This window comes from Rhinolophus hipposideros (assembly GCF_964194185.1).
Source record: "Rhinolophus hipposideros genome assembly, chromosome: 25".
Classification (NCBI taxonomy): Eukaryota; Metazoa; Chordata; class Mammalia; order Chiroptera; family Rhinolophidae; genus Rhinolophus; species Rhinolophus hipposideros.
Genome location: NC_138071.1, coordinates 16955923 through 16978621, shown reverse-complemented (window position 1 = coordinate 16978621; position 22699 = coordinate 16955923). Strand labels below are relative to the sequence as shown.

The 22699-nt window shown below is 38.4% G+C and overlaps 1 protein-coding gene across 1 annotated transcript in view; it reads right to left on the bottom strand.

Annotated features, from left to right (window-relative positions):
- The window catches only part of EXOC4 (exocyst complex component 4), a 644300-nt gene that overhangs the window by 444735 nt on the left and 176866 nt on the right, over positions 1-22699 (bottom strand). Inside the window, exon 9 of the mRNA XM_081038731.1 lies at positions 20200-20288. Within this exon, the coding sequence (XP_080894857.1) occupies positions 20200-20288 (89 nt within the window). The remainder of the gene's footprint in view (positions 1-20199; positions 20289-22699) is intronic.

The window sequence follows — 22699 nt, the reverse complement described above, 5'->3', positions numbered from 1 at the left end:
ATTAAAAAACAATAAAATCTTCATATTTTAAATTGGTAGGAAAATTTTTTAGACTACTCAGAAAGCTAGACAGTTATTCAGACTAATTGAGCATATTAATTATTCCTTAATTTTTATTAAGTTAAGAATCAAAGTTTGTAGGAACTTTGAGACATAAAGAGAGATTACCCAAGGAAAACTGCAATATCTACTTAAGAATCTTTTTTTTAAAGCTACCTATCCATCTGAAAGAAATCATACAATAAAAAATATTCCTAGATTAGTGGCTTTAAAATTATTTTTTTTAAAATAATCTTATTTTCCCCAAAATCTTACTTGAGTGTTGGATTAGGGCAAAGAGTATAACATATTTATATCTAGAACAGATAAAGAGTATCAAGGACTCATTAAAGAGAAGAAAACACCCAACAAAACATAGAAACACCCAACAAAAACATAGAAAAGGGGTCAAGGCTCAAATAGTTTTAGACTTTTAACAAAAATTCGGTGAAAAAACTACAAATGCTGAGTAAATGTAGAACAGATGCTAAACCTCATTAATAACAAGGTTTATACTCCGGCCAACTTAAAAAAAAACTGATAATATCAAATAATGTCAAGAACAAAAATGAACACTGTCATAGACTTTTGGAGGGACGGTAAACTGGTAACATTTTTTGGAAAGTAATTTGGTAGTCTGTTCAAATTCACATATTGAATTCAAAGTTTGAATAGGCTTATCGGTTTACCCAAGAATTCCTCTTCTAGACATCTATTTTTAAAGGAGTATTCACCAATGTTCACAAAAGTGTTCACTGCAATATTTCTGAAATAGCAAAATTTGGAAAATGTGAACATGTGAAATCATGTAATACATAAATGCAGAAAACAGGAGTACAAGTATGCACATGAAATTCCTTACAATGTATATAGTCTGGGCAGAGGAACAGCAGTGAGAGGATGAAAGATTTTATCTAAGTTTTAAAAAATTACACCAGTCAACCATGAACAACAAGTTCATGCATAAAATTCAAAAACCACAGAGGTACACAGAGGAACACTTGGAAGGAAAAAAGAAAAATCTTATATTGAATCCCAACATACACAACAAAGAAACAAAAAATCCTTCAGCCTCCCTGGCTGAAGCTTTCAGGGGAGCACTGGGAATCTTGAGTGGCCAGTTTCTTAGACACTTTAAGCTTCTAAGTGTTCTCGGGAACAAAAACAATTTTAAAACCACTGGATTACATTAACTCAGAATATGCTTCTGAGTCCCACAGGAGAATATACTGTTTTTGAGGGGTTTCACATCACTGAGGGCCATCCAAATTGCAGTCATACACACTAGAGCATTTAGACTACTAGACCACGACCATGGAATTAAATCAATCATACATCAATATAGAGAAATGTTATCTTCCTAACCCATTTAGATATTCTAAGACATCTCCCGTCATCCAATCACCAAATATAGCACAACTACCAAACAAGTCAACTGCTATGGAAAAAGAGAATTTTTGAAAACATTTCTTCAGTGTGTCTCCCATTTGAAAGGAACTTCTAGTTGAGGAAGACCATTTTGAAGTATTTATACATTCACTGAACATACGAACAAGGGAATGTTCACGTGTCCTGCAAGCAATACTGCTGATGGGCAATGACTGCACAGTAAATAAGCAGGAGACTGCAGCAGCAGTTAATGGCAATTAAGTTGAACACAACCACAAAATCACAGCAATTAAGGCGCCCAGAGAGGAATGTGGGAAGTCATCCAGGCTACTAATCATTTCCAACATTTTTTACATAATTTAAGGGCACCTAGCTATAGAACATCAAGCTTTTGTTATTACACTATCAAGCAATTAGAAATAAATCTGGGAACACTAATGTGCAATAGTACTCAATTCTTAGAAGAATCAGTGTGAGCTTGGGGTCCGCTCAAGAATTCGGGAGGTCTTGCAATTACCCGGGCCTCAAAGAAGGTTCATGTAAGAGATGGAGAGAAATTCTTGGTGTCGTATTAGAAAAATTTTCAGGGCTATGGTTAATTTCATGTCATCAGAACAAGCATTTCCATTCAAGACAAGAGGCCAGTAGTTAGACTAAGATTGTTTTTCATTATTATCACAATGGTTGCTAAAGACATACAATTCTAACTCAAGAACTTGTAGTCAACTTAGAGACTATTAAACTATTAAAATAAACCTGTAATTTTGGATATACTGGGCAGAAAACTGACAGAAGGACACTAGAAGCAAAAACAAACATTTAATTATGTTTATTAGGAAGTATTAAGACCTCATCTAGGAGAGTTTTCTAAAAAGCTGATGATGTAAGAGTGTTACACTTATAAACCCTGGTTGTCCACTTGTCTGTCCTCTCCCCGCCTTACCGCACTCAAGTCTCATGAGGAGTAAAGTCTTCTTCAACTAAGTCTTATTCTTGAGCTTCTCTTTCCACTTATCCCACGATAGAAGTTCAACAACTCCAGGGTTTCCATCTATCACATAGATGATTCACATATTTCAATCTCTGACTTGAATCTCTCCCGATCCATTGCTTTGAACCCCAAGGTTTCAACTTTCATTTCACTAACCACCATGCACATAAAAAATCTCATTTCATAAATTAGATTTATCAGGATCCTAAGAAAATAGGCTTCTGTGTTTCTACACTATTTCTGCTAGAATAGGATATCCTTAACAAGTCAAGTATTTTCATGGGGAATGGGATTGAAGAATAGAGAGTTTCAGACACTCAAGAACGATGTAATTTTCCCAGGAGAAATTTCAATAATAATAAAATATTTATCTATATCCTTAAAAAATATCTGTACCTTACAGATAGATATCTGTGATCATATAAACATACATGAGTCAACTACTATTAAAAACCGATTATATTATGCTTAAGTAAAGCCATCTTTTCCAACCATCACCAGCAAAGATTTTTAAATAGCTTCTCCCAAGTCCATCATTCACCACCATGTAAACTGAACACATAGCAAACCAAACAAAACAGAAATGTTGTCAGTAAAATAGCTGACACCTTCTCCTCACCACTGGGAATTCCAGAATGTAATAAGGTTATTACTAATTGCAAGCCTCTTAAAGCAAATCAAGTTATTTAGTTAACTGGTTGATTGAACTATACCAAACTATAGTTTTTAAAAACCTAACATTAGAAAATGGGGGGGTGGGGGAATCTAGAATACCCTTGGTTTTCCCACTCCACTCACCAATAATCCTTGCTTTCTTTAAAATGATTCATATTTAATTACTGTGCCTCTCTTAATTTTTCCCAATTTTTATAAATTCAGTTACTTCTAACTACTTTTGATACTTAAGTAAACATTTGAATATAGGTATATATGTATTTAGTTCACACTTATTACAGAAGGATATCATTTTCTATGCATTCATTGAAATTATTTTATTGTTTTCTTCAACCAATTATAAGGCTTTCAAAGTTGGGAACTGATTTGTATATGTACTTGTGAATGTGTGTGTTTACACACATATACATGTGTAATAATAGCATTTTGCAAACCTAATGAAACCTAGGCACTCTCTTCCTGCTTTCCCCATAAATCTCCTGAAGGCCACCCATGCACCCCTCCCCGCAATGTATGCACATATAGGTTATGAATCCCTAATTGATCTGTTTAGGCCCCCTAAGTGATGGACCTGATAATATACAAACATTTTCCAACCAAAAAAAATATCTATAAGCATAACACTATCAATTGTTTCAGCAAATATTTATTGGGCACCAAAAAAATCATATAATCGTTAACATGCAAAAACATAAAGATCAGCATTGAGGCTGACAGCTACAAATCTGACAAGATCGACTCTCCAGCCTCAGCTTGTCAGTTTTTCTTCCTTTTTTCCCCGAAATTAAACGGTAGCAATTTTCATTCAGCCAGTGATAGATACTCTACCCCAACAAAGGAAGGAGGCTTAAGAAGAACTGACAAATAAAACTGAGAAGCCATAGCGGATGGGAAGAATGATAGACTAGATCAATGAATCATGTTCCTAAATCAGAGATGCTCTGGGGAGAAAAACGCAACAACAAAAGTCACTGCTTATACAGAGGCTGTATGGTCTCTTCCTGTCATGGTTAGTACAGTCCAGAAACTGCTTGGGAAGCTATTTTTAAAAATAACCCCCAAGATTCTAACAAAAGCCCCTAGCCTTTACGCAAATACAGAAAATCAAGGTTGGGAGAAGAGGAGAAAAGTCAGATTTACGCAGGCCTATTAACCAATCTTTACCCAATGCCTAGGAAAGGTTCTTCACCAGTGTTCCATCTTAGTACTAAATGCCAACAGGTTCCCTGATGTCAGTAAGCAGACAGTCCATCAGTAGTACATATTGACAGCCTCAGATATGCAGAGCACCAAGTGCAAAAAATAGGGCAGTGAAGAGAACGTTATGTGATTCACACATACTGACAAGGTCCCTTAGGAATCTTAGAACGTAATGGATGAAGAAAAGAAAAATAAGAGCTTTACCCTGGCAGTGTGGGCTAGCACAAAAGATAAATTGCTCCTCTTTTTCTCAACTGAAACTTGATGTCTAAATTAAGAGAAGAAAAGGTAAAAACTATTTTCAAGAAATGAATTTTCATTACGTTGCAACTCCTTGCAGAGAACCAATTATGCCGATGACAGAATACATTTTGTTTTGGGGTTGCCTTACTTCTTATCTCAGGCACCTAAGCTTGACAAAAGTCACATATCATTAAGTGGTAATCTATGCCCTGAGAGGTAACTCACTACCTAAACTATGGCTCAAGTGATTTAAAATAATTAAAAACACCAACAAAAATAGACTCCAAAAATAGCAAACCACCATTTAGAAAAAAAGGTTCTTTTTCTAATGAAAGAAATTGTGGCTTCTTGCCAAACCATATAAACACTTTAAATATTTGTTCAGCCACTGAATATCTAAAAGAAATTTACTGGAAAAGACTGAATAAGTAATAAGGCAGGAACAAAAAATATTGCTGTGCTCCTAAAACATATTCCAAGCAAACATTTACAAGATACTTTGCATAGCAAATAGGCCACTACAGAATCAGGCATTTCAGGTTCTTGCATTTTCAGATTTTTTGTTCTTCTTCTTCTCTGAATTTTCCATTGACTACACAGCAATCTCAGAATTAAAATCAAAAGACATTTTTTTTTTTTTACATATAATTTCACACCCCCCACTCTCACTTTGCTCTCAAGTGTCTGACCCTGGTTTGATAATCTCATTTCCTGAGAATCAAAAAGCTGGAAATTTAAGCTTCCTAGAGTGTTAATTGCGGCCCTGCTCCATTGCTAATCAAAAAATTGGATGTTTTGCATGAAAATGCTTCTCTAATTAATTCTCAGTCATAAATCGCCCTGGTTTTAATAACCCCTCCTTGATTGGATAGCCTTTGAAGAGACAGTGCAGCTAATCCGCCAAACTAGAAAAAACACACGCAGAGGAAATAATAAGGGGGCTTACCAGGTAGGAACTAGATGATTACATGAATACTGTCAAACCAAAAAAGTGAGTCTCCTTTCCAGGACTTTCCTGCCTCACCCTGCACCCCAGTAAAATAAACCATGAAACCAGGAATCATGAACAAAGGTAACTGTCAAAGAGACCATGTGTCGGAAGTCGAATCTTTTCACTGTCGTTCCACAAAACAGCTATTCCTATCATTTATTTTTTTAAAAAGAGGTTTCCCCTGACATTTTTTCCCCTAGAAACTGGAGATCCAGAAATGTCCCCTTGTCATACTGTCTATTTTAATAAGGCAGGGGTTTGTGTTTCCCCCTTCCCTCTTCTTCTGACTGACAATATATTATCATACATATCTCTAAGAGGTGCTGAACTGAATTTTCATTACCCAGAATGTCAAGATTCATTTTTGTCATCAGAGAACACAGCTGGTCTACACCAGCAGCCCTTTGATTAATTCAAATGGAACAAGTCACCTATACATAACTTCATTTTTCCTAGACTAGGTCTTGTATTCTCCAAGTTTTAATTTACATCGTGTCAGTTTAAGATACCATTTGCTGCCATAGTGGCACTCAGAGAAAAACGGAAAGTCTTAATCAGCAGTATTTTGCATTAGTCTTGTGATTATTAGTAAGGCAACAATTGATAATTATTAGCCTTAGAGCAGGACTTATTTAGAACTCACTCTCTGCTGTTTGATAATATTAAACTAAAAGAAGATGCTGAAACTATACAATGAATATTTTGAGAGAGCACTGTTTTTAACATATAAATGAATACATATGTGGCTTTCCAGTTGACTTGTAAAATAGTTACATCTATTTTCTCCATACTGAAAAACTGCATGGAGGTAGATATAGAAAAAGTTATTCAAAAAGAAACGACACAGAATAGCATACGCTCATCTCATGATCCGGCAATTCCACTCCTACTAGGTATATGCCCAAGAGAAATAAGTGCCGATGTCTAAAATTGTTCATAGCAGACTTATAGAGCCCCAAAGTGGGTATAATAAATATCTATTAACAGGAGAATGAATAAATCACCCTCTCATCATACAATGGAATATTATAGAGCAATAAAAATAAACTGACACATAAAAGAACACGATTCATAAAAGAATGAATCTCACAGATTGTATGTTGAACAAAAGAAGCAAGACACACAAGACACTGTAGAATTCTATTTACAGAGATTTAAAGAATAGGGAGAACTATATGATGGCATTAGAAATCAAAATAGTGTTACCTCGAGGGGCTCGGGCTGATGGGGAAGTGGCATGAGAAAACGTTCCAGGTGGTGGTGACACAGGTTTATACAAAAGCAGAAATTTAGATGTACATTTAAAATACATGCATTTTACACACTTTATTGTAGGTATGTTTTACTGCAATATGAAGTGAAATAAAATGGTAACAATAATAATCATAAAATAAAGTAGAAAAAAAGAACAGAAAGGATTCAGTTCCCAGGGAACTCAAAGCTCATGTGTTAGAGACACAATTTCTGTTTATATAATGTATATTATCACTTCTCAAAGTATTTGCGGCAAACTGTAAATGCCAAAGTGTAAAATGAAATAATTATAGCTAAACACTAGACAAACACCATCTAAGACGGAGCTAATTATTCCCCTTGGGCATTACACTGTAATAATTTAGATTATTTGTGTAGTAAAATTCAGAGTGAGTGACACTGAAGATCAAAATAATTTTGAAGAGAAATGCCCACTTTCATTATTGTCATGAATATTTATGTCTGGAGTGGGATGAGCAGGTGTAAGCACTGGCCTTTTGGTTAGAGATACTGAATGCCACCCACACCATCACAGAGGAGACCACCTAACACTATGAGGCTGGAATGACCACGAGGTAAACATGTTTTCTGAACACTCTAACGAAAGAACTTCTGTTAAAGAAGAAAACAGAGGGCAAAAAGAACTTCTGAAGACCGTTCTAGGAGAGTCTATTGGAATCTATTTGTCCTCCACAGTAGCATACTTATTCATTCACTCATTAAAAAAAAATTATTGAGTGTCTCCGAAGTGTGAAGAATGATGCCATGTGCTGTGGGGTCACAGATAAATGAACAGTAGTTAACTGTTAAATTTCTTCGGTATTTAATGTGTATCGGGCACAGTTCTAAATATTTTACCGGGCTACCTCGTTTCCTCCTCACCGTGGCCCTGTGAAGTGGGTGTGTTAAATATTCACAGTTTACAGAAAATAAAACTGATACACAAAGGAGTTAATTTGCCCAAAGTCACCCAGGTAGCAAGCCTGACAGCAGAGACCACACTCTAAACCTCTAACAGTCCTCAGACTCAGATTTCTAGGAACAGGTAGAGAACAAAGAGCTGAGACTTAAGAATCTAGAGCTTTGGATTGAGTGAGTCATAGAAATCATTTAACTTCTCTTTAAAATAGAGAAAACTGGTTAAGTGACTTGCACAAAATCAAAAACAAGTTATTAAGAGAGATAGATGGTAGCTTGATTTTAATAGTAAATTCAGAGTACATCTAGGACTAAAAATTAAAGAATTCATATTCTTCAGAGACTAAAATGGGCACTAAAATTAATCAATCAACCAAAGCCTAGAAAGGAAAAAGTAGTATTTGCAATTTTAAACTAGCAGGAGGAGAAAGGAGGGAAGAAAACCAGAACTCCACCACTGAGGAAGGGGAATGGTGACAGGTAATCAGAAACTGCTGAGTGCCTTAAACAGGAGGGTGCCAGCGGGGAGAGGGTTTGGGGGGGTGAAAAAGGTAAAGGAATTAATAAGCACAAATTGGTAGCTACCAAATAGTCACGGGGGTGTAAACAAAGTACAGCACAGAGAATAGTCAGTAATGTTGCAACAACTGTGTATGTGCCAGGTGGGTACTAGACTAATCGGGGTAAATCACTGCACAAATTATATTAATGTCTAACCACTATGCTGTACACCTGAAACTAATATAAAATAATATTGACTGTCAACTGCAACTGAAAAAAATAAAAGTAAAAATGTAATACTCTTAAAAAAAACTGCTGAATGCCTAAAACAGGAGCCTGTTGATAATAGTTTAGATGAGATACAGAGATCTAAACAAAGCTAAGAGAGAAACAAACATAAAAATATACATTTTCAAAAGCTAACTTCACCCCTTATCTAACACTCCGTAAAAAAACTACTCCTCTTCTTCTACTTCCTGTCTTAACAGATAAGATCATTATCTACACCAGTCGCCAGATTGGAAAATGTGGGAATCAGCCAAAATGCCTATCTTTGCTGAGACTCCACGCAGAATGAGTCACCATGTCCAACTGAATCTACCAATTAGCTTTTGGATCTATTCCCACCTCTCCATCTTCACTGCTGTCAACCTTCTGAAAAGCTGGCAGAATCTTCTCTAATCTCCCACCTGAAATAACATCACAACTTGCCTCCTTGCCTGCAATTTCACTCTACTCAATGTATCCTCCACGCAGAAAGAGTGCTTTTCCAAAACTGCACATTGGATTACGTCACCCTGCACGCAGTAAACCCTTAGGGAACTCCCTGTCACCCACAAGACAAAAAGCAAGCCTTCTTGCTGCTATACGGGGCCCCCTGAGGTCTGCCCACCTGTCTCCCACGTCCAGGTGCCCTCATCCCCATGCACTCTAGGCTTCAACCTCCACAAAACACCTACAGCTCAATGGAGCTCTCACACATTGGGGTGTGTTCTTTTACATCTTCTCCCCACGTGGTTTCAGTAAGTGCCCTTCCCCTCGTCGGTCTGGCTAACTCATCTTTCCAATATCAGTATACATGTCCCTCCTGTCTAACACCTTCTGTAATTCCCGCTGGGAATGCCAAGTGCTTTCTCTTCCATGCTCCCCAAAGTACTTTTCACTGTATCTGATGGCATGTCTTGACTTCCACGGCACCTAGAACTCTCCCATGTGCCGACATCCCAGGAGCGGGGCCTAAAGACACTGACTGCATATTGTCCTCTCCAGTATGTCAATTGTTACTTATACAACAACCCTAAGAAGGCCAGGTAAGTGTTGCGAACTTCGTGATACAGGGAAGTAATCTGGGACTCAGAAAGGTAGTGACTTCCCTAGTAAAAGCAGAATGAGTAATAGGTAGTCCTTCCACTAAACTAAGATGTTTCCAAAGGTATTCAAAACACAAACAGCTGCACTGATATTCCACATAGCAACATCTCACTACCCAGCCGAACAAGGATATGTAAATTAGTTAACTGGTGCTGAAATCAGACATTAATGTGCAAACAAATAGGGACTTATTTGAGCTAAGTGGGCACGAATATGCAAATGAACTGGCTGCAATTCAGTAGCTGTCATCACAATTCTAGGAATGAACACCCTATATTATGACTATTACAATATTCATGCAGCATTCACACATACTATCATATATTATTATAATATGGGCTTTCTGAGCGTAAAATTATGGTGAAACCAGAAGTAACTTGGTGTAATTTTGGTGTGGACGGGAACATACAATTTGGAAGTCAGATGTGAGCCCACAGAATTCTGCAACCTTCATCCACAACCAAGCTGCTGTTTGCGGTCCAGGCTGAACAAGGTACTTTGGAATTAATTAGGTTGGTCCTTCCTGTTCCAGCCCCTGCTGAAACCTCCAGCAGATACACCATAGTGATGGCATTTAAAAGTTATTTTTCCTATAGGATTTTAAATAATAAAGTGGTCTCGCTAATCCACTCAGAAAATCCAGGATGTGATTCCATTTAGCTTTTGCTCAAGTGTAACAGTGACTTATTTTCCCGTCATCACCACGACACCACTGGTTTCTCTCTCTTATTGTTAATGATCATTAATAGCCAAAGCCACTGACAGCAGCTTTTGAGTCCTTTCTATTATCTCTGGTTCCTAAAAGCAACAAATTATAACCAGTGAAGGTCTGTATACATCAGCTGACTTCCCTAATTAATAGAAAAAGTTATATCCAATTCGTGCTACGAAAAGACAAAAGCTCCTCTCACACTTTCATACATTTATTCCTGCCATGCCCACTGCCTGAAATGCCCACCCCTTCTTTATCTAAAAAGCTTCTCCTCATCCTTTATAAGCAGCTTGAAACTTAAATACTATGAAAGCCTCCCCGCCTTTCCTTGCTCCTTGCCTACACACCTCAGTCACGTGTATATACAACTCCATCGTAATGCCCATCACAGTGCTGGGATCATTTGTTTGCATGTTGAATTAATTAGGATGTCAGTAGGGCTGCAAGGAACAGAGAACCAAAACACTAGTGACTTAAGACAGAGTTTATTCCTCTCTCAGAGATGACTGGGGGCGGGATGGTGTCTGGTGACCAGAGGTGTGACACTCCATCGTACTAGAAACCCAGGCTTTTCCTATCTCACTGCTACTGTCCCGATGGTTCTGTCTCACCCGCATGGTCTAAAACGGCATTACCACATTTCATTCATATCACGTGTATGAACATCTTCACACACACCCTGGGCTGCCAGAAAATAAAGCCTGTTCGCTCCCCTTAAAGGTAAGACCGGAAGTCATGCACATCAAATTCACTCCCATTCTATTGGTGAGAATTAGATTACATGTCCTTGGCTGGCTGCAAGGAAAGCTTGGAAATGTTTCTATTTTGGGTGGCCACGTGTCTGGCGAAAAATCAGGTGTTCCACTAATGTAGAGGAAAGGGAAAACAGACGTCAGGGGCAAGTGGCAGTCTCTGTGACACATTCACGGTCCTTTCTGTTCTTTGATCCTTCAAAGGCAAACCTTGGCTTTGTTAATTATTGTATCCCAAAGGCCCAGGGAAGTGTCAGGACAGACAAACATGGTAAATCTGTAGAGATTTCATAAACAGAAAGTCCTAGGAAACATAGGAAACAAAAGTCTAATAATAGCTGCTGGCTTCACTTAATGCTAGGTTCTCACATCCCAGACGAAGGATGAGAGAGGAATGAGCAGGTAAAGGGGGGAGGGAGCCCTCCTGACCCAAAGCTGTCTTCTCATAAACTCCTTAAGGTACAGTGATAGTTCAGTAATAACCTGGACGTGGAGTTTCAATGGAATGGTGCAGGCCAAACAACGATTCCAGCTGTCACAGAAAACTCCAAATTTGGCTTCGACTTCTAATGAAAGTACTACTCTACCTATATGGTTTTATCTCTGGAGACTTAAAATTAAAAAAAAATAATTGTTATATTTGTACTTTTTATAAAATGTATAATATATATAAGTGTATATGACATTTGTACAGGTTTTAAAAATAAAACAGAAAACAGTATTCCCATAACTTAGCTTAAGAAACAAAACAGTGCCATTACGCTTGAAGCCCCATGTGCTCCTTTCTGATTATGATTCCACCTCTTCCATCCTCTCCAGCAGCCATCTCTTTCCTGAGTCTTATATCTCTGCTTCACATAAGGATACATGACTAAAGAAGATACTAGTCAGTTCTCACTGTTTCTGGCCTTCGTACAGATGCAGTTAGGCCATCCACATTCTTATGTAATTGCTTTTGAGATTCAACCAAGTTAATGTACAGCATAGTTCATTTATTTTCATTGCTACGTATCAGGTTGGTGCAAAAGTAATTGCAGTTTAAAAGGTTAAAAATAATTGCAAAAACCGCAATTACTTTTTCACCAACCTAATAGTATTCCACTATATGGCTATACCACAATTTATAAACCCGTTCTCCTTTGGTCCATGGTATTTGAGTTATTTTCAGGTTTTTGTGATTCAAACAATGTTGCTTGGAACATACTTGTCACTAGGGTTTGCTTTCACATTTGAGTTCTCAACCCAGCAAAAATTTATTTTCCTAAGTGACACGAGGTTCAAATCCAATGTCTTTTTTTTGTTTGTTTATGAGGAACCAATGGTTTCACCACCGATTATTTATTGACTATTCTCTCCTATGCCTATAAATCTGTAATGTCACCTCTCTCCCATATCAAATTTTCCTTTATATGGGAGTCTGCTTCTGAAAGTCTTTAGTTTTCTCACAGTGTCTTGGGTGCCCCACGGAAAAGAGGAAAGGGGGAGATGTAGTGGGGAGTGGAGGGACTAAGCAGGCAGGTCTCAGAGCCCCCAGCTCCATTTGGTCAAATCACCTCCACTTGAATTTATTTTCTTACTGAACTGTGAAATAAGACTTAAATAGAAGATAGGTTCTATGACTGAAAAATGAGTTTGAAAAGCACTAGATTATGAGTTCTAAAGCACTTTCTACCATTAAAACCTACTGTTTTACTCTCTAGACTCATTATTACATGCATGTTTACATCAATTTCTTCTGATAATGAGATCACTTCAGATAATCTCTATTGGTACTGCTGAAAGGGCCCAGCCTTCATTTTGAAAATGTGAAATTGCCTTATAAATCATGTCTTATTGAGACAATGATAAACTTATGTAGCATTCTCATCAGTTTCTAATAATAATTTTCCTCACTATATACTATATATCTTTGTGGTCTTCTTTATTTTCTAAAAAAGCTCAAGTCAGAATTGGTTACATCATATACACTACTAGAGTTACCGAAAATACAATTTCTCATGGGGCTAAAGAAATTCTTTTAAAAAATGACCAAAGCTCTTATTTTTACATTAAAAAACTGTGAACCCAATAATTAAAAATATGAGAGAAGCTGGGCCGGGCCGGTGGCTCAGGCAGTTAGAGCAATATGTTCCTAACTCCAAAGGCTGCCGGTTTGATTCCCACATGGGCCAGTGGGCTCTCAACCACAAGGTTGCTGGTTCAATTTCCCGACTCCCGCAAGGGATGGTGGGCTGTGCCCCCTGCAACTAGCACCAGCAACTGGACCTGGAGCTGAGCTGCGCCCTCCACAACTAAGACTGAAAGGACAACAACTTGACTTGGAAAAGAAGTCCTGGAAGTACACACTGTTCCCCAATAAAGTCCTGTTCCTCTTAAAAAAAAAAATATATGAGAGAAGCTAACTTTTAGAATATTCTGTTACATCACGTTAAAAGCTTTTACTGACATTTTGTCGTACTTTGTTCTTTTTTTCAAAAAAAAACACCTACTAATGGAAGTATAAAGAAAAATGCATATGTATCACTTTTAAAACTCAAATATGTATCTCATTTAACAGCATCCCCACTTTTCCCTTATCTGCACAGATGAATGAATGAATAGAATAAAAGTTTTTTTAAAATAAGATATGTCATCAACTAGTTCTGTTTGATAGCCAAGGATTATTTCTCAAGAGTGAGGTTCTTATTGGGCTTTACTAAGGCTTTCTGATGAATATCCTGCACTCTCCAGATCCATTTTCTCATGACTTCCAGTCTCTTCCATATGGTACAGCTGCCATGGGTAGAGAGGATGATGTATGAACTGGAATTATTCAAAAAATAATTTCACGTAAACTAAGTCCACAAAGAACATCTTTAAAAAAAATAAATATCTACATTGCATAGGTTAAGAGGTGATACACTCAATAACAGTCTTGGCATAAGAATACTTTTATTTCCTAAAAGATTCGAAATAATGCATTGGTCTGTTCATGACCTGAGGAAAGTATATTTATTACTTACTACTTCTCAAGTACAGATAAAGAAATTAGCATTTATAAAAACTGTATTATAATTTCATTATAGGACAAACCTTACATACATACAAGTAAATTAAAAAGCAAGAATATAAATATACAAAAGAAAGGAGAATCAATTTTTATACCCTATTTTAGAACCTAAAACAGAAGAGATAACTATGAAATATTAAGGTTATTTTCAAATAATTACATGCAAATTTAAGAAGAAAAAAAGTACATATTTTCATATGTCCTCTGTATTGTTATTAACAAAGTCATTAAGGAAAAATTTCAAATCAAATTTCAGGATATAAAGCTTTATAAGTGCTTCTCATATTTAAGGCTGTGGAACAAATACATGGTACGAGTATAAAATTGCTATACCTCATTTCAGCCAAAATGTCCCTGAAAATGTGTGCACAAGTGAAATCTTGTTTTAAATGCTCCATTACAGTACAGCTTGCTAATTCCGAAACTCTTATTATATATCCTTTTGTAAAAGGATAATCAACTCATAGTTACCTATTTCAAATATTGCCTTACCTTAAGGCAAGGCACCTCCAAACAATTATTAACATACAATGTCATTAAGTATTCACAACCCCAGTCACCAACAACCCATTAGAGAAAAAAACAGAAAATTCAGGTCAGGTCAGTAGAAAAGCCCCGTTTTCTCTGATGCTAGTACTTCCATATTTACTACATAAAGCAAATCCTCTTAGAGAAGTCAATTCTCAAGTGGTTGGAGCTTTACTGAATATTTTAATGTCAGGGCTACAGAAATGCCACTCATTAAACTAGTGGGTATAAAAATGGCACTCTAAAGGTAATATTATTGAGTACAAACAGAAGTATTAAGTAGCCTCAAGACAGAAAAGAAACTGTAATCAAAACTGAGAACATAAAAAAAACCCAAAAACAAAAGCTGAGTATACATTTTGACTTGGATCAATGACAAATTATGTTTTCTACCCATTCAGGAGTTTCATTATCTTTAAAAATGAGCAACATCTCAGGGCTCCTACTCTGTTTATCAAAGCTCCCACTAGGGGTTCTCAAATAAGTAGGCTCGTACCTACAAAAAAAGGAGAGATTGAAGATAGAGGCCTCCTGCACCATATATTTTTTAAAAATTTCTACGCACTATACCAATTATTTAGTTTCAAAATATGTCAAGGCAGAAAATAGAACTGCACCATATATTTTTAAAGTGCCTAATTCAAGCCAAGCATTGTCTTGGGCACCAGCATGCACTAATGAGTAAATAAGGCTTGCATCCTGGGTATTTTGAGGAAAACGTAGAAATTTTAACAGGTTAACAAGAAATATACATATTAAGAAAAACATATGATAAGGAAAATAGAAAAACCTATGGTGATGAAAGAATGATAGGATGGGGCAGGGGGTGTGATGCTGGAAGAGGTCAGGGGACAACACTTGGGCAAGAGAATACCTAGACCCGGAAGTCATGTGTACCCGGGCACGAGGTTGGTTTTGGCTGAGATCTGCTGGGGAGAATTTATAGAGTGAAAGATCCCAGGATCAAACCCTGAGACACTTCAACGAGTGCTTGAGAAGACGCAGAGAGAACATGAGGAAGAGGAAAGAACAAGAGCTGCTGAAAGATCAAGTGAGATGAACACAGAAAAACACACACTGACCAGGCCAGGACGGAGGTCCCTGGATACCGTGGGGCGAGCCACCTCAGTGCAACACTGAGATGGGTGGGGAGGAGAAAACGAGAGACAAAGAAGTGGACGCAGTCCTAATTCCACAATGATAAAGTTTTAAAAGCACCATTTTAATTTAAATCAATTACAGCTGCTCTAATTTTTCCAGAGTTTTAATATCTAATTTTATAGTCGCAGTACGCTCCCTAAAGTGGTCGGAACTGATAACAGCTCTGTTTTTCAAATGAGAAAACTGAGGCACAGTGGGACTAAATAACCTAAGAGCTTATTCTGGTCATGAGCAGCAGTATTTTGACTTTTTTTTTTTAACCCTCATGAGATAATGTGTGCATCAGTTCTCATTCTCCTGAAGAATCACACATTAAACCTGAAAGCTATACACTCAAGCGAAATGTCCATTAAAACTAATATCTTTCTAACCTACAACACGCTGTCTCAGCAATACAATGAGGCAGCAGAGACACTGAAAACAACAGGAAGTCTCTGATTAATGGAGACACATACACAAGTTAAGTTTCCACCTGTTATCTCGCACCCTTTGAAAGAGCATTCCCACCTCCTCAGCCCAATTGCCAACAGCAGACTATATAATGAACCATCTGTACCATAACAGTTAGAGCCAACTGAGATGGGTTGATGATACCAAAGAAATCTCATTTCATTTTTCATTCTTTTTTCCCCTTGTGTGTTGTTAGGTTGAGTAACATTTTTAATTGCATGATAAATTGAAAATGTTGGCAGGAACTTAACTTTTTGTAAAACTGGAGTTTTTTTTTAATGTTACTTTGATGGTCTTTTCTGGTGAATTTCTTTACTGCTTTCTCTGCAACAGAAGGAAAAGCTGACCCTATGAACCACACCACTGGGAAGCAAAGTCTGCAGCTAAATGGCGTTAAGAGATCTTGTGCCAGTCTCTTATGATGTGACTCGACTATCCGATTATAACTTTTCAAGGATAAGCTGAAATGCAGATCTCACTGCAGTCCTTGGACCAATCAGATTAACAGAATAACTGAAAAAGGATGATCGTTTTCAGTGGAATACGGGTGTGATTTTTCCCCTTTATTCCCCGCTGAAATATTAAAAGCATTCATCAGAGAAACTTTCGCTCCTGAATGAAACACCATCAGACTTTTACAAAAACTCGTCAGCTGATCTAGTCTGTCACCAAGCATATGATGTGTCAGCTCAACTCAACTAAATTATTTTTTAGTCATTGTTATGAGAATGATGTTTGCTAACTACTTTCTCCCCTTGTAACCAGAGATAAATCTTCCCATGTTGTTGGACACCAGTAAATACAATTGCTTTAAAGTTCCATATTTCAATTAACTTTTTGAAGGACAGGAAAGTTCCTAGTTAGATTATAGTGATTCTTCAATTAACCATCTCACAGAATGAAATTCCTCTGTAACTCAGTTGGATTTGAAAATGTTTTTCAATTACACACAGCAGTGTTGTTCTAGGACAGACTCAAAGGCAACATTTTTATTTATAAAGCTACGTATAACTCCAGAGAACAAAACTGTATGCATTGCCTCTACTCCTTCAATTTAAAAACCCACGTTAACCGCTGAAGCTGATAATGGCTGCTTCTCCTTTGGATCCCTTCCTACCCCTCAGTGGTAAGCTCTCTTTCCCACTTTAGACCTCAGCTGCCCTCGCTCACTCTGTCACTGAGTCAGTAGGTATTTACTGAACATTTACTATACCGGGCACTGTGCTAAGCACAGGTACACAAACTATATTTCCCTCACGGAGCCTACAGTTTTATAGCAAACTCAAACGAGTGAGCAGAAATGCACAATATAGTGTGGAAAGTGCTTAGAAAGGAAACACTACAGATGTAAGCACACAGTGGGGGGGCACAATGATGACAGATGATTGATAGATAGATAGATAGATAGATAGATAGATAGATAGATAGATAGATAGATGATAGATAGATAGACAGAGAGACAGACATATAGACAGACAGACAGAATGAATGACACTGTCTGTATAGTAGGTTGGGGAGAGGAGGGACAAATAGGGAGGGCCCATCAGAATAAGTAACAAACACATTTAAGTTGGAAAGCTGACTAGGATTTAGCCAGACCAAGAGACAAACAGAATGTATATGAAAACTTTGAAGAGTCAGTAGCAGTAATAACAATTTTAGAGAAGAAAGGCATTTACTATATGTCAGCCATATAGTAAATTTACATGTCAGACACTTTTCTAAATAGTATTCATAGCTGAACTCACCTAACTTTCACAAAAACCTCATGGAATAGGTACCGTTATTTTTATCCCCATTTAGAGATAAGAAAACAGAGGCACAGAGGTTATGAAGCTAGTAAATAGGGAGTTAGATTTTAAACATAGGAAGTTGGGGCCGAGAGCCCCCTACTGTTCGCTGTACAGTCTCTCCAGAGATCACAGACAGCCAGGGGTGGGTGCCACTGAAAATTCATTCCACATGGCGAGAGCAGAGTGCTTACTATCTTACTGTTCTTACTATGTAACAAAGAAAACAAAAAAAAAAAAGAGAAAGAATCTAGTATCTGTCCTTTATCCTTGTGGACTAATCAGGCTGGGATCTGAGTGAGTGACAGGCTGCACCGCTGACATGGTACGTGGTCTTCCGTCGATTATGTGCTCTACCTTTTCATCTCTAAGTGTCCAATGAAGGGCTTCATGGGGTACAGAATGGTGACAGTAGGGAAGGCTGTGTGTGTTGGCGGGAGGAAGTATACAGGAACTCTCTGTAGTTTCCACTCAGTTTTGCTGTGAACTGAAAACTATTCTAAAACATTAAGTTTATTCATTAATAAAAACCAAAATGATCAGGATTCAAGCTAAAAAAATAAAAAAGCCTTTTTTGTCCCCATTAAAAGAATTTAAAATACTAGAAGCCAGGTAGAGAGAAAAATGAAGGTAAATTTAAACTATTCCTTAAGCCAACTCTGAAATTGAAATTAAGACACTGTGAGTTTGAAAGATATCTCTAGCCCTATGTAATCTGTTATGCCCCTTAAGTGGCAGTTCAAGTACGATCGATCCTACAAGAATGTGTTGTTCTGTTACTGTCCTCTCCTTAGCAGCAGTCTGCCCCATACTCCAGGGAGGTAGCTGCTTGCGAGAGCCTGCCCCTTCACTCCTTGTTTAACCACAGAGTGGATCATGCCTCACTTGCTCCAATTCTCTCTGCACTCCTGTATTTCCAGACTCCAAGATGCACACATCACGTTTTCCAGGACATACAGCAACACTTTAATATTAATGAAATGTTGGTAGGCTAATTTCCTCTCCCTTATGTCCTCAAACATTTCTAGGCTTTTAGTTCTGATAACTATATGTACAAGCTGTGGAATCAGTGCTGTGATAAAACAATGAGAGAGCATAGCGGGAACTTTAGAAAAATCTTAGGTATTTAGATGAATAATGAAGGTGAACACAGGAATGACTAGGCAATAGTCTAAATCCAGAAAGGCTGGCCGGTTACCTCAGAATATTTTGATGCAGAACTAGGACGAGTCTTAAAAACTAAATACATAATTGGATAGGCTAGTCACATCAAAATATTCCAAGTGTCTACAATGCAAAAAACACTGAAGATGTTCTTATCTACCGCTCATAAAAGCCTGCTGGTCTGAAATAATCAAATAATCACTCCTTGTCTCGACTCCTCTAGCAATGGTTCCTCCTTGGCTGTCAGCATTAACTTTGTGCTATTGTTATTGACATTCATGCCTTACTCTCATAACTGGACCTTAAATTATTATGTGATTCCTCGTACTCAACGTCCATCCCTTCCGAGGTCTCGGGTGCCTTGCACTTAGCAAACCCTAACCAGTCTTTCTCGATTACATTTACCCAATGACGTCCACTTGTCACAGAAGGAAATGCTATTGGTCTCATTTTGGATTTAATTAAATTTACTTATAATCTATTTCCTGAAGTATTTTTTCTGCAGATCACAACTCTTTTGTAACCACATATGGGTATCAAATAACCTGTGTTATCAGAGCTATGTTGATTAGAACATACTATTTAGGGGGAGCCTTCCTCCCTTTCAATAATGACAGAGGCCTCATTTGCCTTTTTCCGAATCTCAGCTACTCTTGACGTATTCCAGAAACTATTGAAAACAATCATTACAAGTAACAGTGGCAGCCACAGAAGACTGGCATTCCCCCGGGGCGACTGGACTCATACCTGCCACCTTTAAGCAAGAAGAGACAGAGCACATCTCTTTGCTCTGAGTTCCCACTTGAATGGTGGTGGGTCTATAAATCCTGTGGCCACCGTAACAGTTTCAGCTGCTTGCCAGCAGATGATGGGAAATGATACAGCGACAGATTATCAAGCCTCTACATCTTGGCTATCTTAAAAGAATCCTGTGAATGCAGACTTGAAATTCACACGTTATACAAACACTTCAAGTCTTCCTCCAGAAAACGAATTTTTCCAGGGAAATTTCATCACCCACCTTGAAGTTCTCCACTCCGACTGTAGAGCTCCCTTCTCTGCTCTCGCAGATAAGCACTCATACTGATGGCATGGGAAGACGATTCGAACCTGCAATGAAACGGGGGATAAACAAACGCTTAGGTGGTAACCACATGTTGCACAAGGATTCCCCTCTAGTCTGTGTGAAGCTCCCTGAGGTGCCACGGCCAGGACTTTCTGCCTCGTCCACCGCAGGGCCAGGGCAGGCTGCCAGAGACCTTGACTTATCAATGAGATTCACCAGAAACGCTCCTCCCTAGCCGTATTTGGATCCTTTGCCCACTTTCCATTTCAATGGGGACAACACTCTTCCGTCGAACTTCCTTTTGGGTCCAGGTCCTTTGCCAGGATCCCTAAGCACACATCAACAAAGTATCTGATACAGTCATTCCCGTTTTTCTGCTAAACAACTGAAGGGCTATCATGACTGCCAGCGGTCACCACGGAAACCCTGGCTCCTCAGAGCAGACAACTTGCCTTTCTAACTCCTCCAGTTCAAGGACGAGTACAAAGGACGTGGTAGAAATGCTGCTGATGAACTGCACCAAAGAAGCAAGGCATTTATGGTCTCTCCTTAAAAGTCCTCAAAAACAGTACAGTTTCTGAAAGGCTGCCAGGGTTCTGACCTGCCACCTGCCACGTAAGATGTTCTCGAATATACTAAGCTACAGTTCACACCTACCCGGCACTCTGTCAGAGGTCAAAAACATGAGGGGAGCCTCAGGATATAGAACACATCTCTAAAAACTGAAAGGAAACAAAAACAGAAGACAAAACAAAACAAAAAATCTCATTCTTAAGAGAGACTTGTAGGTAAGGAAAAAAACAGTTAAAATTATGACTGTACCAAACAGTAACTCCTTTGATGGGCTAAGAAATTCCATTTCAAACCTGAGATCTTCAAAGTTAGAGAAACATGACGACAGGAGAAATCCTTCTAAGAGTTAGTGCCACTCGGGTAAACAGTGACATGAGGAAGGAGCAACAGTGACGATGGAATCGGTTTCTGGCCACAAGGAAGGCGCACCATCCTGTCCTTGCTATGCCCTCTTCATCCATTCTTTGGCAAGGAAGACGAGTACTGAGATGAATGTCTGTCTGAGGGAAACACCAGGGCTCCTTGCTCCCCTAGTCTGCACCCTGTGGAGAACTAACAGGACACTAACAGCCAGAAGGGTGGCAGAGTGTGCAGTCCTTAAGTACCACCTGCCACTCAAGTACAGAAAAGAAGCCACTGACCTCCAAAAAGCATGCTGACAACTATGGATCGGAAATGAAAAGGGAAAGAAATAAACTCTCGAGCAAAGAACAGAGGGGCACACTTTATACAATAAGAGAGAACTTAAACACACTTAATTAACCTTGGCGAGGGGCAATTAAAGAGTCACCAAGTCCTCCACGGATGTAATGACAGCAGATTACAGCTCGCCAAAATCTTAATCCTTTAGGACCTGATGTAGTTTTGCAACTCAGGAATCCTTTTTATGTTTGGAACAAGTCACAGAAGGAGGGAATTTTACAGTAAGGGGCTGGAGCGATGATTCAGTCCCACCTCCTTATTTTCTAGGCAAAGGCACTGAGGCCCCCAAGACAGGAGACCTGCTCTGGCTCACAGGGCCCGCTAGCGATAAAACCAAGACTAAAAGAGGCAGATCTGTAATGATGGCCTAATTCTGTGTGGGTGATGAGTTTTTACTAGGACACATTAATAAATGTGCAACAGTTGTTCAAGTTCACTTATTCAGTTCCCACAATTGGTATGTTTTCCAATTTCCAAATTGGTATGTTTTCCAATGCCACAATTTCAGGATTGGCTAAATATTTGAAAAGGTATCTGGGATCTGAGGTTGAAAGTTAGGGGTGATGATTGAGAGCATGAAATCTAAAAACCCTGAAACCTTATTTCTAAAATACATGGAAAGAGGAAGGAAGAGGAGAGAAGGGGAGGGGAGGGGAGGGGGAGCGGGGAGGGGAGGGGAGGGGAGGGGCTAATAGGCAGTATCTGAGGCAGTCTTAGTGCCTCTTTCAACCATCTTTTCCTCCCACGAGCTTTCTTGCTTGCTGGCATAGACAATCCCATGGTCTGCTTCCTCTTGCCAGTGACTGCTTTAGGAATGAGCATGAAACCCAACCCTGGCTTTCCAGAGGAAAATTTGCTGAGGGGCTTTGTCACTGGCAAGATTAATAAATGGTAAGGAATAAATAGTTGTTAGCAAAAAAGGATCTGAAATGGTATAGCCACTCGGAACACAGTTTGGCAGTGTTTTACGAAGTTGAACACAATCTTACCATATGACCCAGGCATAATGCTCTTAGGTATTTATACAAATGAGTTGAAAACTTATATCTACACAAAAACCTGCGTATGAATGTTGATAGCAGCTTTATGGAAGTAACCAAGATGACTTTCACTAGTTGAATGCAAAACAAACCGCAGTATATCCACACAATGGAATACTATTCAGTGATACAGAGACATG